The 18,323-nt window shown below is 39.2% G+C and overlaps 1 protein-coding gene and 1 long non-coding RNA gene across 2 annotated transcripts in view; one reads left to right on the top strand and one right to left on the bottom strand.

The window, feature by feature from the left end:
* The window catches only part of LOC139812008 (uncharacterized), a 259,939-nt gene that overhangs the window by 111,435 nt on the left and 130,181 nt on the right, over positions 1 to 18,323 (top strand). The window lies entirely within an intron of this gene.
* LOC139816643 (uncharacterized) lies at positions 168 to 3,546 on the bottom strand. The gene is made up of 3 exons (XM_071784292.1): positions 1,218 to 3,546; positions 1,049 to 1,148; positions 168 to 789 (listed from the first exon to the last, which is right to left on the bottom strand). The coding sequence occupies exons 1-3, from the start codon at positions 1,769 to 1,771 to the stop codon at positions 331 to 333; spliced, it is 1,113 nt and encodes a 370-aa protein (XP_071640393.1). The 5' UTR covers positions 1,772 to 3,546; the 3' UTR covers positions 168 to 330.

Genomic DNA, 18,323 nt, shown 5'->3' with positions numbered 1-18,323 from the left:
TATGTATGGCAATATACTTTTATTTTATAATTTTATTTTGTTACAGCTTGTTTTTTTTTTGCAGAATAGATATAACTAAAGGTTGACATGTTTAACAGTATAAGACTGATATATAATTAAACTGATTATATTAATGTTGAAATATAATTTCTATCAAACAATATTTTAAATATTTGATTTATTAGTTACAAAACTCCATTACATTTAGTATACCTTAAATATAATATATACCTTAAAAGATAAAGCGTATTTTTTTGAATCTATATAATTCCATTATAATTACTATTATAATTATGGTAAATTGCAATGATTTGAATGTGGAATACTTTTTTATGGTCGTATTAACGCTTTTCTTAATGGAAAATTCTCTGATAAGTATCGTTTTATATGATTCCGTACATTTGTACCATCCATAGAATCTTTTTCCGTATTAGTCGTAGGTCTTGGTTGTGGTATTACAAGTTCTAGTTGTTCAACTTCTTGTAACCATTGTGTAAAAAATCTATCTTTCCTTTTTTCAACAAAATTATGTAATACACAACAGGTTGCAATAATTTCTGGTGCAAAAGTAAAATCGCAGTTAATTTTGTGTAATATTCTCCATCTAGCTTTTAATCGACCAAATGCCATTTCTACAGATACTCGAGCAGAATTTAAATATACATTGAAAGATTCTTCTTCTGCTGACAGTGAACCAGAAAATCCTTTCAGAAGCCATGATAATAATGGGTAAGCAGGATCAGCCACAATCATAAATGGTATTTCCATTCCACTTATGTTATAAGTATTCTGAAAATTTATAAAGTAAATTTTAAACCACACACACACACATACACGCACGCGCGCGCGCAAATAATCTTAATATAAAATAAACATCATGACTAATTTTTACTTTTCCAGACAATACATAGTCTAAAATCGGGATATAAAACGTCCTAAAGACGTCTTAAAGCCATCTAAAAGAGTATTTTACGAAGATGTCTTTAAGACGTCTTATGTGCCGATTTTAGACTTTGCGTTGCCTGGGTTTGTTTTACACAATATTTACCTTAGGTATTATTGTATCAGCATTTTTATATAAATTACTCTCTTTAAAAACAGCAGCATCATGACAACTTCCTGGATGTTTTATTACAATATTTCTAAATCTATAATTAGAAATTTAAATGTAAAACAGAACAGGTGTTAATGGATTGTGTACAATATAAAGAAATTACCTTCCATTATGATCAACAACAGCAAGCATATTATACGAAGGCCAACCTTTCCTGTTTACAAAATCTCTACGTCCTTCTTTTGGTGGAATAATTTGAATATGAGTTCCATCGATACTACCGATAATTTGTGGAATAAAAGACTTATTTTCAAAATTTTTACTTATAAATTTGGCTTCATTTTGATCCGGCATGTATATATAATTGTGAAGCATTATTTTATTGATAGCTTTCACTACTCTATATAAACACTTCTTTACTGATGACTTGTGTATGCCCATTGTATTTCCAATAACTCTGTATTCTGCAGTAGACGCTAATTTATATAAGGCAACAGCTACTTGTTTTTCTACAGATATAGGTTCTCTTGGCTTTAAAAATGGTGGTTTAGGTTTTAATTCATCTCTGAGTTGATCACATAATTCTAAAAAACTAGCTTTAGACATGCGAAAACTTTCTATCCATTCCTTTGGAGTATAGTGAATATTTATGATGTTCTTCCAAAAATCCGGACTTCTTTCAAGTTGCCAAATTCTTCGACATCGTATACCTTCCATAATTAGGTTTATGGGCTTTATATCATTAATTTGTTCCCACCTTATTAACAGATCTCTTCTTTGCTGAAGACATAATCTCTGAAGCTTTGCCTGTAATGCACGTCGTCTACGGGAAAACAGTTGTCATAATTGGGGGGGGTCCCAATTGCCTACAAATCGATTGCCTACAGTGTCGTTTGCCAACATCTCATTTGCCGACAATTCGTTTGCGCACAAAAATTATTGCCTACAAGTCGATTGCCTACAAGCACTATTGCGCACAATTAAAAAATTAAGAGACGAATGGACGTTTGCACACAAGATACTATTGCACACAAGCCGCATTGCACACATAATATTATTGCCTACAGATCGATTGCCTACAAGCACTATTGCGCACAATTAAAAAATTAAGAGAAGAATGGACGTTTGCACACAAGATACTATTGCACACAAGCCGCATTGCACACATAATATTATTGCCTACACATCGATTGCCTACAAGCTCTATTGCGCACAATTAAAAAATTAAGAGAAGAATGGACGTTTGCACACAAGATACTATTGCACACAAGCAACATTGCACACATAATATTATTGCCCACAGATCGATTGCCTACAAGCTCTATTGCGCACAAATAAAAAATTAGGAGACGAATGCACACACGACACTATTGCGCACAAGCAACATTGCACACATGAGGTCCGGTTTCTATTGTTGAACGGGCTACACTAGTTCAGAGGGCTGTACTTCTGAATGAACCGCCCTTCCGATTGAGACAGAGTTTTGCAGGTGATTTTGTCACGATATCTAGAGATTATTTATCGATGTCCTATCTTCGGGTTTTTAAAATAGTTTTCCGCCCTTCCGATTGAGACAGAGTTTTGCAGGTGATTTTGTCACGATATCTAGAGATTATTTATCGATGTCCTGTTAGAAATAAAGCGGGTAGACTTCCGAAAACGGCCCCCCTCCGATTTCGATGAAACTTTGTGAAAAGCTTCGTTTTGGGTTAAAATGAAAGCCCTTAAAAGGAATTTTGGCGACTCCTATGATAAAGCCATTTTTTTAGATAAAAAAAATATAAGAAAATCTTCGTAATTCTACAGGATGTTATAAATTGAATATATACTGTTTGTATTTAATGATTTAATGTTTTTATTATATACTTACAGCAGAATACATAAATAATATGCTTTGTAATATATTATACTTTCCACGCGAACCGAGGTTCACGCACACCCCCCCGTGCTTTCGGGGGAGGTGCGGTAGTCCCGAAATAGTTCACGCATACACTTTCCACGCGAACCGAGGTTCACGCACACCCCCCCCGTGCTTTCGGGGGAGGTGCGGTAGTCCCGAAATAGTTCACGCATACACTTTCCACGCGAACCGAGGTTCACGCACACCCCCCCCGTGCTTTCGGGGGAGGTGCGGTAGTCCCGAAATAGTTCACGCATACACTTTCCACGCGAACCGAGGTTCACGCACACCCCCCCCCGTGCTTTCGGGGGAGGTGCGGTAGTCCCGAAATAGTTCACGCATACACTTTCCACGCGAACCGAGGTTCACGCACACCCCCCCCGTGCTTTCGGGGGAGGTGCGGTAGTACCGAAATAGTTCACGCATACACTTTCCACGCGAACCGAGGTTCACGCACACCCCCCCCGTGCTTTCGGGGGAGGTGCGGTAGTCCCGAAATAGTTCACGCATACACTTTCCACGCGAACCGAGGTTCACGCACACCCCCCCCCCCGTGCTTTCGGGGGAGGTGCGGTAGTCCCGAAATAGTTCACGCATACATTTCCACGCGAACCGAGGTTCACGCACACCCCCCCCCGTGCTTTCGGGGGAGGTGCGGTAGTCCCGAAATAGTTCACGCATACACTTTCCACGCGAACCGAGGTTCACGCACACCCCCCCCCCCGTGCTTTCGGGGGAGGTGCGGTAGTCCCGAAATAGTTCACGCTTACACTTTCCACGCGAACCGAGGTTCACGCACACACACTCCCCCCCGTGCTTTCGGGGGAGGATAAAAACATAAAGTCACGTTACGTTACGCTACGTGACGAGTCTTTTGCGGTAGCTCCAAAGCAAGGCACACCCACTTTTCGTAACAGTAACAGTAAAGTTTTGACCAATTGCGTTGCTCAATTCTTACTTCTACGGTTATAGACGGCCGAATCGAGCAGCAACGCGATTGGTCGAAACCTTACTGTTACGTTCTACAAAAAGTGAGTGTGCCCTGCTTAACGCTCGTTGTAAGTATCAGATAAAATAACCAGAGTTGGGTTATTACGTCACATGCTGAAATCGTCTAATTAGAACCTAGAAGTAGAGCTTGTGACGTCATAACTCAACTCGAGTTGGCTTGAAAACCCGACCCAGTCGAAAATGCTATAAAGCCACCGGCACACGGATTATGTTTTCCGGCTGCATTGCTTGCACAAATACCTCGTACCTGAGGTAGAGCGCCGCACACTTTGTTTACGATTGTCAGGCTAAAATCTAAAAAACTATTTAAAAAACCCGAAGATAGGACATCGATAAATAATCTCTAGATATCGTGACAAAATCACCTGCAAAACCCTGTCTCAATCGGAAGGGCGGTTCATTCAGAAGTACAGCCCTCTGAACTAGTGTAGCCAATTCAGCAATAGAAACCGGACCTCATGTGTGCAATGTTGCTTGTGCGTAATAGTGTCGTGTGTGCATTCGTCTCCTAATTTTTTATTTGTGCGCAATAGAGCTTGTAGGCAATCGATCTGTGGGCAATAATATTATGTGTGCAATGTTGCTTGTGTGCAATAGTATCTTGTGTGCAAACGTCCATTCTTCTCTTAATTTTTTAATTGTGCGCAATAGAGCTTGTAGACAATCGATGTGTAGGCAATAATATTATGTGTGCAATGCGGCTTGTGTGCAATAGTATCTTGTGTGCAAACGTCCATTTTTCTCTTAATTTTTTAATTGTACGCAATAGTGCTTGTAGGCAATCGATCTGTAGGCAATAATATTATGTGTGCAATGCGGCTTGTGTGCAATAGTATCTTGTGTGCAAACGTCCATTCGTCTCTTAATTTTTTAATTGTGCACAATAGTGCTTGTAGGCAATCGACTTGTAGGCAATAATTTTTGTGCGCAAACGAATTGTCGGCAAATGAGATGTTGGCAAACGACACTGTAGGCAATTGATTTGTAGGCAATTGGGACCCTCTCCATAATTGTTTTCTCCGAAAATCTTGTTGGATTTTTATAAATCCATATAATGTAGTAAATAAATACGTTTTTCTTTCAATTTCTCTCGTATTCATTTTTGTTTACTTTTATATTCCGTACGCTTTAAAATTTTAAATATAAGTAGACAGAATCCAGCAAGCAGGTTATGTATGACGATATGCATACATACTCTGCTTCATGCTCACAGAACAGACCTAATAAATGTTAGTAGCAAGATACTATATACCATTTCACGTGTACTTTACTCGAACCTTATTCGTTCCATTTGCTCGTTCTATTCACTTCGTGTTATTCGGTGTAAACGTACTCAGGGAAAAGATTGCGTGGTGGCAGCGCTATACCGCCGTTGTACTAGACTCTCTCTCATTATCTGTGTACTCTACCCTGTCCTATATATGTTATGTTGCAGTGTGTATAACGTCTTTCTGTTCAAAGCATTCTTTCGTTATGTTCATCTTTTAGTAAAAGACACACTGCCTATTGTATTCAGCCTTTTATAATTACACGTATTTTAACCACAGTATCCGACGTCTGTTATTAAATAACCCTGCGCAACATTATCTTGTCTCCGCTAATTTCTTTTTCCCACACTGAGGATGGCCCGATATTGGCCGAAACGTCTGTAAATTACTTACTTGATTAAAGAACCTAACACGAATATCTTGTTACGGCTTGATGCCCTCTTATACACAATTGTTCAATATGTACAGTTAAAGCCAAAGTTTGTCCTGAACACCGAGTTCGAAATAAGGTAATTCTTCAGTTTAGCTACCTCAGCACAGAAATCGATAAAATTAGGCTTATTCGACGCGTTTTTGCACGAAACGAAAGAATCTGGCAGAAAAAAGTGTCGCTCTGCCCCGCGACGCGAAATATTAATCGTTAAAGTTGACAGAAATCAGGTTATAATTCCTGTCATACCGACGAGCTGTAGCGACTACAAACATGCCCTGTGGCCATATGCGCATGCTCAGTGGCACGCGCATGCAAAACTGCGCCAACTTTAAATATACACAGCTGAGAAAAAGCGCAATATTGAGTATAGATTTCGATATTTAAATCATGAGGTAATTCTTTCAATATTTATTGATAACTATAGCAAAGTATATTGTTTTTTATTCTTTGTAGCACATGGGACAAATGCGACGCAGCCGTGTGTACAGTTACAGCGTTTTCCATAGAGAAATGTTATATCAATATGAATCCAATAAGTAATTAAAATTAAATGTATTATTTTGAAGTTGTGATTTTTATTAAAATGCAGATATTTTGTATTTAACTATTTAAAGCGCGTCACTAACCTACATAGGTCAGTTGACGCGCTTTAAAAGTATTTAAGTGTTTAAAGCGCGTCAACTAACCTATGTAGGTTAGTGACACGCTTTAAAAGTATTTAACTGTTTAATGATTTTTGTTAAAGCGGGTACACACACGTGTGTATGCCCTGCTTTATAATTGTAAGTAATATTTAAGTGATTTATTATTCTAATAAAATAGAATTAATAGATTTTTTAATTCAGCATGGAGTATTAGCAAATACAATTAAGTGTAGTCAGTGCGATAACGATATAAACATTAATAAAGATACATTAACATATCGATGTAGAAGACAATATTACATAAAAAATATACATAAAAAACGTGTCTCCAAAAAGTGCGATAAACATGTTTTTAAGGTGCTATACTTGGATTGGATGATATATACTGGCTGGTCTTCGGTAGTGGACATTGGAGGATACATTTCCGCGATGATCTCGAAAAAGGCTTCGATACGTTCCAGACATTTATAGGCGCGTTTGAAAAGATATTAGGACAAATATCCAAGAAAGTGCTCGGATTTAATTCCGTATCTTGGAATATTTGCCCGAACCTCTCTCCAAACGCGCTCTATATGTTGAGTGTGTGCACCTGTAAATTGAAAAAATGTATTGGAAAACAGTGTGCAGCCGTATGCTGCAATCGACTAGGCGCCGGCAACGGTGAAACGAGGGCCACGCATCACGGAGCAGCTGGTGCTGACGAAGCCGCTGATCCGGCCGAGGAAGCCGTCGGAGAAGCAGCCCAAGGAGAGGCAGCGCAGCGTGACGACGATGAAATCGGGTCCGATAGACCTGGCGCGGCAGGCAGCGACGCGTAGTTGTCGAGCGACGACACCTGTAAATAAAAAGACATTAGTAAATAAGTGTTTAAGAAAAAGAATAGGTTTCTCGTGTAAACCGCGACTAGAGTCGATTAGTTAATTTTGCGATATTTTATTTTGTAATTTTTATTTGGTTCATTTTCCTTTTCCTTCTTATCCTCAGGCCAAGAGCCAAATGCGTTTAATTTCATTGGTGCAAAAAATTAGTGACATCGATATGTAAGTTGCGTGCGATTACCACTATAAAAAGTAAAAAAAATATGGATTAATTTCACGAGTGATTTATGAAAATAAATTTGAAAATTTTGTTTCACGAGATTCAGGATTAAAGAAATCCAGCATTCGTTTGATAAGCGACGATCATGGTTAAAAGATATCATTGACGTAACATAATAAAAAGGTACATTATTGTCCTCGCAATGTTTTATTTCCCGAAACAAATTACGCGAATCCGAGTTTGCGACGAAATGACAGTGTCAAACGTGCCTTAGGCGACGGTGAAGAGAAAGATAAGGCGCGGTGCACAAGATCGCGAAGTAAAGTAACGGCGATAAAGTACGTGGTTACCGATATATATCGACGAACCAATAATCGTAACGATCAATTAATAACGGGAACGTGACTTTGAGATCGCGAATAGACCAGAAAAACCGAGAAACGCGAATAACGACGCGCGAGTATCGAAATCGCAAACCATCGGGACGTGGATCGCGAAAATGAGAACCACGGTGGATACGTGACAAAGCGGATAGCGAAAGGGCAAGACAAGTCGAGCGACATATACCGGGTGACTCGCAACGAGAGAGCGTGCGCGGATCGCGAAAACGCGAACCACGGCCGATATGTAAGAATTCGGACACGGGTTGAGTAAGACGATGCCAAGTGACGCATACCGGGTGACTCGCGGCAAAATAATAAGCGCGGTACGCAAAATCGCGAACCACGGGGAAGGCGCGAGAAACGACAGCATAGGAGGCGTCACGCAGATGAAAAAACATGTATCGGGTGTTCACGGAATAACCTACACGTGCGGATCGCAAAAAACGCGAACCATCGGTGATACCGGGAAAATGCGGACCCGGTATACATAAGACGAGTACCAATAAGGTATACAATGTGATCTAAAAAAAATCGACCAACGGAAGTGCGAGAACGCGAACCATGGGTCGAGCATCTGCGACCGGGATCGACCCAATGGTGCGAGCGACGCCGTAAAATGTTAATGTCGAGACGCTTCGATAATGTGAACGTGAAGTTCCGTTTCCGGGACGAAATTGTCATCCCAGAGACTTGACATGGTTTATAACGATTAGTGTAACTTGACAATCATAAATTGGAAACGAAACCTCATGTGCGAAGGCGAATCGACGATCCGCGGAGAAGAGACGCGAGCGGCGTATCGAGAATATTCTCGAAGGAATGTCGTGCGAAAATATAATCTTGTTGATTCTGGCGTACGTGACTTTGCGCGAATTCGAATGTCAAAAACACCAAAAAACTGAGGAATGTTCCTATTGAATGTATTGTCCGCGAACAGGTGTGAGCGATTAGCATGGAACACGGAAGCAAAAAGTGAAAGCGAGCGTCAGAATCATAGAGATATAAGAATAGAGTGCGCGAGTCATATGCTCGCACGTAAGAGACTGCGATATAGGAATAGAAAGAGAACGCTGCATATGGGCCCCTGCTGTCTTTATCTATGCACGCATGCGTCTTTGCGCTGCTCAGTGTCTATAACGCATGTAGAGATATAACCTATAATAACGCATTTATGTTCTAACCTCTTGAATCCCTTTGAAAATATGTCCTTAAATAATAATTCCCAAAATTACCAAATTATTACAGCAAAGTACATAGTATTACCATAAAATATTACTTTTTTTTGAATATGGAATTGAATATGGAATTGTATATAAATATACTCAATATATATAATAATAAAACAAAATTTATTACATGTTGTTTATACAATGTTAATCATAGAATAGAATAGAATTCTATTCAGTCTTTTATTATTTAACACAAAAATTAAATTTTTTAAACACAAAGATTAAATTCTTTTAACACAAAAATTAAATCTTTTAAATCAGTCTTATTATTTAAAGAAATAAAATATAAAAAAATAAAAAAATAAAAATTTTACTACAAATAATATAATATCAAATGCACATTATTAAATATTTATAAAAGTATACAGTTTTGCTATTGTCCACTGAAAATTAATTAAATTTTGAGGTTAGAGATATTAATATGTACTTACGTGTGAAAACTACAATTGGAATTAGGAGATGCTTCTGTTTTACATATCAAGCATTTCTTTGTCATTTTAAAATGTTTTTGCTTAAATAAGAAGAAGGTTAGCTAAAAACGACATAGAGATAGAACGAGATAAAACATCGAGAATACCGAGGTACAATCTTTCATGACCTGCACATCACTGCACATGCGCGCATAGACAAAGACAGCAGGGGCCCATATGCAGCGTTCTCTTTCTATTCCTCTATCGCCTTTTCAGCTCGCTTGCGCACTCTATTCTTATATCTCTATGGTCAGAATTGACGAGCGGACAATAGGCCCACCATACAGCAGGTGCATGAATGGGCGTGCCGAACGAGGAGTGGGGAGCAAGCCCGACCGGCCGGGAGGCTCAGCGAGAACATGGTATAAATACAAGGGTATGCTCTTGCGCACGCGACCAATCAGAATTGTCGAAGTGTGACGTCACAGATAAGCGGTAAATTTAAAACTGCTGTTTCCAAACAGCTTATGTTAGCGGCATTCTCGTCAGATATATTATTTTAATTTCAAGTTTGCAGAGAAAAAATCTGTTGTAAAGTAATAGTTTATGAATTAATAAATACCCTGTAATAAAATATAATATAAATAAACATTATAAACTTAATAAATATAGAAAAGTTTACAAAACAAATATATAAAAATGTTAATATTTTTTTTACTTTGTTTGACAGCTTTCCTCCTCATATCACTTTATAGGGATTAAAGACAACAATAATAATAACAACATGTATAAAGATGCTACGAAAAAGATTTATTATTCGTAAATTTGATTAACTTCTTTTTCTTATTCTTAAATCTATTTTGTACAGCAATGGTTCGATTAATTTCGCGTACCCTAATGTAGGTTCTTGTCCTAACAAGACATAGCAAGACCTCTCCCGGCAGTTCGATAGGTTTTAATGCAATTTCTATTTTATCCGTAAGTTTCTTGAAGATGAATTTGTCTTTACTAAGCTTTGAACCGTGATACTTGGAGAATTCTGTGTTCATAATATGTGCAGCTTTTAAAAGATCAGGCGATGGGTACATGCATTTCCCTCGGGAAATAAATTGTAACCAATCTAGATCATTGACAATTGGTAGCTCGCATGTTTTAATACCTAGTGTATCGTGTTTACTTTTGAATCTATATGCTACATAGCCAGTTATATATAATAAACCTTGATCCTCAATATTGTCGACAATTTCTATTTCATCTAATGATTTTAGTATTTGTTCTTCTTCTAAAGTAGGAATATATGTTGCTGAATTGAAGCATGGAACGCGATTTTCCTTATTATTATTAATTTCATTTTTTGTTAAGAATTCTTCTTTGATATGAAGATCGGTTGTTTCGTTTTCGTTTGTGTACGGCGCTAACATATTACTTAAAATATACTCTTCACAATTATCATCGTTAAGCGGAGATATTAAACAGGATACATTTCGTTCGCTTTCTGTGACATTTGTATTTTTGCAGAAAATAGTCGTAGAAAATTTTCCTAATATATAGCGTTTTACTCTATACTTAAAATCTAAGGCTGTTGGTTGATCATTCGCACCACCACCATTCGATCTTATAAAAGAAAAGAAATTTTCTAATACATCTTGGTTTAACCGATTTGTTATGACATATTCAATATTAGCCGTGGAATACTTCTCAATTAAATACGGTAATAATTGTTCTAAAGAATTACTGCTCACGATAAACCCTTTCTGAAATAACATTAAACTTTTGTGATTTCCTACTCTTAGTTTGTACATGAAAGACGTCATTTCGTGAAGTATTGCATTTTGTTCCTCTAAGTTCTTGCCATATGCATTTTTTCCTGAATGGTTGCCGTACATCGATTTTGAGTTGAATATATCAAACCAGTCATTCAACAATTTGATCATACGTGCTGTTTCCACCCACTCTACATTTTCGAGAAAACCTTTTTGTCCACACCATCGTAATGAAGCAGCGGTAGTAGCAGACAGTAGCTGCACAGCTGGGAGTACTTTTTGTCGCTCAGTACCTTGCAGGTCTAAATGGTACTGAGATATTTTGTACGCCACTTTCAAATCCTTAATATTAATAGCTAACAACCGTTCTAAACTTTTTTTACTTAAAATTACTCCGTTAACGTTGAAGTCCTTATCCGAAGTCCGAGATGGGGCATATCTGCAAATACAAAAACTTTGAGTTCAATACAAACAGGATGCTGAAAGTAACATTTTTTAGGTGCAATTCCTATTCCCATTTATGACCACAATCCCATATTACCCGAACCCATATCACTCGTCACAGCAATAACCGTATAGCCTATATTATACATTTCCGAAATAACGTGCAAAAGCGTGCTCTTAGACATAGGTTTATCAAAGTTGTAATACACTGGCTGCTTCCAACCCGGGAAAAAATATTCATATATGATCATATATAATCATATATGATTGGCCATATATGGTTAGATATGGAAATTGGCCAGATCTGAGGATATATGATCTGGTATTATTGTATATGTTAATATCTGATCAGATATGATCAGGTATGATCAGATACGAACTGACACAGTTCGATCTGGACATATATATTTAAGGTTGTATGACCCGTAAGATCTCTGCCAAAAGTTTAAGAAACGTAACATAAAGCTAATTAACATATATTTAAGAAGATATTCTTTACTGGAAAGTAATATTTATATTAATATTTTATTAAAATAACGGTTGCCTGTGTTTTTAAGAGCTATAGAGACATTTTTATGCATATTTTCTCGTATGCAAACTTTCACTTTTAATGATTTTTAGAAAGACTGTACCTGACTTGCAACTGACACAAACGAAAATCTGAAAGTGTGAAAATCTTTAAAAAGTAACAAAACATAGTAATTACTGTTTAAAAATACTAATGAAATTATATTACGTTATTTATTTACGTCATTTATTAATAAATTAAATACAATAGCTCTCATAAAAAAGTATTTTGATCGCGACAACGTCGCATTTTCTGTAAGTTAGTAGCATTGATCTCACTCGACATCAGCTGCGTGAACGCGAAGTGTGTGCTCTGAGCACGTGTAATATACAGACGCAACGTTTGAGGTTAGTTTTCGCTTGCGCTACGAAAATGCCAAAAGTAAAACGTTACATGTGCCATGGAATTGTTACAATCATCTGGTGTACGGTTTCGACTCGTGTCTTCAAATTACGTTTCCCAGTATTTGTCTGTGCTAACCGTTGATTGTACACTTTTTCAGTGACAACTTTTCCTTTCCACATGTAACGTTTTACTTTTGGCATTTTCGTAGCGCAAGCAAAAACTAACCTCAAACGATGCGTCTGTATATTACACGTGCTCAGAGCACACTTTCGATACACAGGAGGCTCTATTGGAAAAAGTAACGGACCTCTGTAGTATTTGTTATCCTTTACGAAGAGTGACGGAGAGAGAGGTTCTAATGTGACGTCATAGTGCGCTGTTGCCGGAGCTCTGTACTTACGAGTTCAGTGAGACCAAGCGAGACTGTTCTTTGTTTGGTTTTTATTCAATATTTCAGAAAATATCCTTGAAGTCATAATTTTTTTGGTTCTAATTTGTTTGTAAGATGTTTATTAATATTTCTGCAAAGTTTTAAAAGGATGCCATATTTTCTTTGATATTAATTTCTCAAATAAAGTTAAAAAAACAGTGAAACTTGATGAATTCCCATAAGAGCCCACGTTAAATTCAAATTGTTATAACTTTTAAACGGGCCTCGCAAACTTGTTCAAACTTGGCACAATGCTTTATTATTATAATACTCATCACCTGACAAAGTTTGAAGAATTTGGCATTTTTTCTTCTAAGGGGTCATACAACCTTAAGTAAGTTTCAGAACATTGTTATATATTTTCAAAAGTTATTTTTTAAGTGTGCCACTTTATTATAAATGTGGACTCCACGATACAACTGATACAAAAATTGTGCCGCTTCATAGCGCGAGACAGTGTCGTGTCTTTTGATACCATTCTTATAACACTGTTGGTCAAATTTTAAATACGAGAAACAGATCCCATCGAATGCCATCTATCGGATACTTTGAGATGCAATATCTGATCTGATCATATATAATCTTATATGACTATATAAGTTCATATATGATTATATATGATTTTCAGTTTAAATTATAAGATATAATTGGAAAACAAGCTTCGTACCATGATACATTGACACGTCTTGTGAGGTCCAACGACTTGCTCACATTTGCGATCTATAGCAATTTTATTAGATAAATAGACCTCATCGAATGTTACTACTACCAGTTTTTTAGAGTCTTTTAAGCATTTCCCTTTCTGTTTCATGCAGTCGAGCACACACGATATAACACCTGTTTCTGCTTTGATAGAACTTGCCCACCTTCTGAGCGTTGATGGACCAGGGAGCGGTATCTGCAAAACATTCCTTAAATAGCGATATGTCTTCGGACTGACAGATCGTAACGATATAGCACTTGCTATATCTTCTGGAGACCATGATATACGTTTCTTAGACGGGTTTAGTAACATCCGTATTTGCCCCGAAGTAAATATTTTTCCGAGTATCTGGTATATTTTTGTTTCCGCATTTTCGTCGCCTTTCTTCTCTTTCTCTTTGTACATAAGCAACTTCTTTTGTGTTGCTGCTAATTGCTCTTCAACACTATTACTGAAAGTAAACAATAAAAACCAACATTATTCTTTCATATAATGACCTGAAAAATTTCTAAATATTAGTTTGTAATTCACAGTTTCTTCAAGAGAGCAGTTACATCCTTTGATGTAGATGGTAACGCTGTTATAGTATTGTGGATCGACTGGATTTCTTTTGACACAGGTATATCATCGCCAAATGTGGCAAATAGCACTGTATCGTTGCATGTTGATTCCGAAGTTGATGTGTCATTGCGTGTTGATTTCGAAGTTGATGTGTCATTGCATATTAATTCTGACATATCGGACGTATCAATTAATGGCAATGATCTTTTATTATAACGAACAGCTTCCATTTGCGGCGCGTCACACATTAAACGCAACGTAGGAATTGCATCTGGTCTCAATTTTGTCAGTCTTTTTTGAGCATAGAAAAGGGACTTTTTTTTCGACGGCTGTACAAAGCATGATGCATCGAAGTGTTGGGAACATATCATACCTAAATACAAAATTATATGCAGTTTACTTCATTATATTTGTACATTTACAAGAAATATAAAATCTTACTTTTTTTAATGTTAACGTTAAGGTTAACGTTTTGTTTTCCGCATGCTGCAAGCCACTTAGCTGCGATCGTAAAATCTTTCGGAAACGAAAAATATTTTATGCTGTTTCCGTCAAGCAATTTTGTTTTTCGATAATAATTGCCACAACCTTTCACGGAACAGGACATTGCATACTTAATGTCCACAATCACGTTTCTCCGGATCTAAACGACAAGCACCAGGGCCATATTTAATTATGGTCCAATCAGATTCTAGCCGAGTGTGACGTACCGTCACACTTTGACTGCGCAGTGGGTGTCCACGGAATGAGCATACCCTTGTATTTATACCATGAGCGAGAACCGAGCATCGGGAAGTCCGCTGTGGTCCGCTGGGAGATCTCGACGAGTGCGGTCGTACGGTCCTTCTGACATACGCCGAGATTCTCTTAACCGAACCAGAGGACATACCCGCGTGCGGCGCGATAGTCCGTAGCGTACGTCTATAACAACGCGTGATTATTACTATAATACGCGAGGCGTCTTACAAATACCAATCAACCGTTAATCGAATAAATACTCGCAAACTATTGTAACGAAACGCAAAGTTGCGAGCGATAATTGATACGAACACGGGGAAATCTTGATCGTTGTACCTGAAACATAAAGGGAAGAATAAAATACCTTTTGTTGAAATTAATCTACGATTATTCAAAGATTCCTTCATTAAAGTCCGAAGACGCGTGAAAGACTTACCTATTCCCGAAAATACTTACCTGTCGGAATCCACGCGAGGCGACGAGCGATCCTTGAGGCGGTCCAGCGAAGGTCCAGAGGGGCGAGAGTCCAGCGATGCACAGCTGCAGTTCCCGAAGACGGTCCGTAGATGCGAGGTCTAGCGACGATCCAGAAGTCCCGGCGATGAAAACCTAAAACAGAAAGCAGAAAGGGAAATTATCGAGGTCAAAAACAAGGTCAGAAATCGGCGTAAAAGGTTATCTTTCTCGGTTTAGATAGATTAAAATCGAGTGGCGATTTGAGTGATAAAGTTTACCTACGAGGTATATTGCGACGAAGCGCATGTGATTGATGATCTCTATCTCTCCGTTCGGTCACACAGTGCAACATTAATAATATAATGAGCTATCTATATATATATTTAACATTTTTTACCACTCTCAGGATCGACAAAATTGTAGGAATGGTTCATTGCTTCATTGCTTAAGCAATTGTAAGACTTCCAATAATCTGACACGATCGTGGTTCCTGGCAGAATCCATTCCTTGATGCATGCCAGGAGTGTCTCTTCTGTTCGATCCTTGACTGGAACAATGAAGACCTTTTTCGAATCTCGCTCGTATCCTCCAAAAATCCAATTACCTTTTACAAGTCGGCCACGATTGTATTTACGCTTTCCAATTTTTGCTTCATTGATTTCAACTGTGCGTCCTGGGCCATCAAGCTTTACACTATATATCTGCCCAGAACACACAGACCTGCAAGTAAAAAATAATATTAACATTTAGTTTTCGACATTAATTATTATATATTTTTCTTCACTATACAGTGCAATTAAGATAAATTAAGACATAATTACCTCTCGGCAACAATTTGTAATCGTGGCTGACGCCGGATACCCCAGATCACCGCTAGGCATTCAAGCTCGGTCGCGCTATAGTTTCGTTCGGCCTGATTCAGCGTGCGGCTCGCGTACGCGATAACTCTCTCTCCCTCTGGAAAGTTCTGTGTGAGCGCGGCCCCGAGGCCGATCGTGCTGGCGTCGGTCTGCAGGACAAACCGCCGCGAAAAATCGGATGTCAGGGTGTCTTTTAGTTTCTCGAACGCGGTGTCTTCCTCCTCTACCTAGCTCCACCGGGCGTGTTTTCGCGTGAGAGCAGTGAGTGGCGCGGCGACGGTCGCGAAATCTTGAATGAATCGCCGGTACCACGACGCTACTCCTAGGAATTGCCGTACTTGTTTGACTGTCTGCGGCCGAGGCCACTGGGCGACTGCTCGGACCTTCTCTGGATCGGTACGGATCCCCTCGCGGTCGACTATGTGCCCGAGGTATTGCAGGCGGTCCACGCAGAATTTGCATTTGGAAGGGGTTGAGCCGTAAGTTCGCGGCGCGGAGGCGGCGGAAAACTTCGCGCAATATGTGGAGATGTTCCTCGAACGTTTTCGTGATTATAATTATATCGTCGAGATAAACGAATACATGTGGCTCGAGTTCCGGTCCGAGTACGGTATCTAGTAACCGCTGGAACGTCGCGGGGGCTGAATGCAGGCCGAACGGCATGACGCGGAAGTGGAAGAGCCCCTTCCCGGGTACGGTGAACGCGGTGAACGCGGTGATCGGTCGGCTCGCCGGGGTAAGAGATACCTGCCAGTACCCGTTTTTGAGGTCGAGCGTGGTCAGGTATTTCGCCCCTCGTAACTTGTCGAGCGTCGCGGTGATTTGGGGGAGAGGGTAAGCGTCCGTCTCGGTCGCGTCGTTCACCCGGCGGAAGTCTATACAGAACCGGTGGCTCCCGTCTTTTTTTCGTACTACGACGACCGGGGAACTCCAGGCGCTGTTAGACCGTTCGATCACCCCCTCTCTCTCCATCTTCTCGACTTCGGCGTTAATGATGGCCTGCATGGCCGGGTTTCGCGGTCGATATCGTTGCTTGATGGGTTCGATATTTTCTTTTACGCGTATATGGTGGGCGGCTTTGTCGGTCGGTCCGGTTATTTGGTTGAAGAGGGGAAGTCCGCGAGAAACTCTCGGAACCTCTCCTCTTCGTCTGGGGTCCGCGGGGCGATACCCTCGGTCATCGCGGTGGCGGGAGTTCGGTCGTGGGGGCTCGCGGCGTCCGGCGCGGGGATGTTGTGACCGAGCTTCGCCCAAAAATCTACCCCGAGTAGTTGAGCACTTCTGAGGTTCGGCATAATGATGAACGAGTTCCAAATCGTTCGGCCGGCGGTCTGTTCGGTAGGCGGACGCGGCCCGGCAGTGTTATGAGTTGCTCGTTGGCCAGCTGGACTTGCCCTTTGTCCTATGTAGATCTAACCTATGTAGATTAGTGACGCGCTTTAAACAGTAAAATACTTTTAAAGCGCGTCATCTAACCTATGTAGATTAGTGACGCGCTTTAAACAGTTAAATACCTTTTTGTTAATAATTTTTTAACGAATAACGAGCGCGGGCTGAAACCTTCTGAAGGTCACTCAGGAGGGTGACCTTGACAACATACTAAAATACCAAGGTCATCCAAGGTGGTCCCCTTTATGTAAACAATTACCGACAAAAGTATACTTATTTAACGCCACTTTGTTTAAAAGAGAAAAAATATTTCGAAATTTTATGTACTGTTCGAGACTGTAAAAGCAATATAATGAAGCACTCTAATGAGAGGATGGCTTGAGGTTAGGAAATATGTCAATCGACTTCATACTTGAAGTATACGATATTAAAGTATAATACGTATCCTTATATAGATTTTTAGTTCTGCCTACCACTTAATGTGCTATCTGTAAATAATTAATATAAATACATAATACGATCACAGATTTTTTTAACCTCGCGTAATGCTACAGTTTTTTAGTTTATTATTGTTTTACAATCTCAAACATATACATAAACTTTCGTATTTTATTTCCAAACGGGACCGTGTCCGATCGTTACCGTGTCCGATCGGCACCGTGTGCAATCGACACCGTGTCCGATCGACACCGTGTG

The sequence above is a fragment of the Temnothorax longispinosus genome, chromosome 1, assembly GCF_030848805.1.
Source record: "Temnothorax longispinosus isolate EJ_2023e chromosome 1, Tlon_JGU_v1, whole genome shotgun sequence".
NCBI lineage: Eukaryota > Metazoa > Arthropoda > Insecta > Hymenoptera > Formicidae > Temnothorax > Temnothorax longispinosus.
The sequence above is the reverse complement of the archived record's forward strand: the minus strand, read 5'-3'. Positions and strand labels throughout refer to the sequence as shown.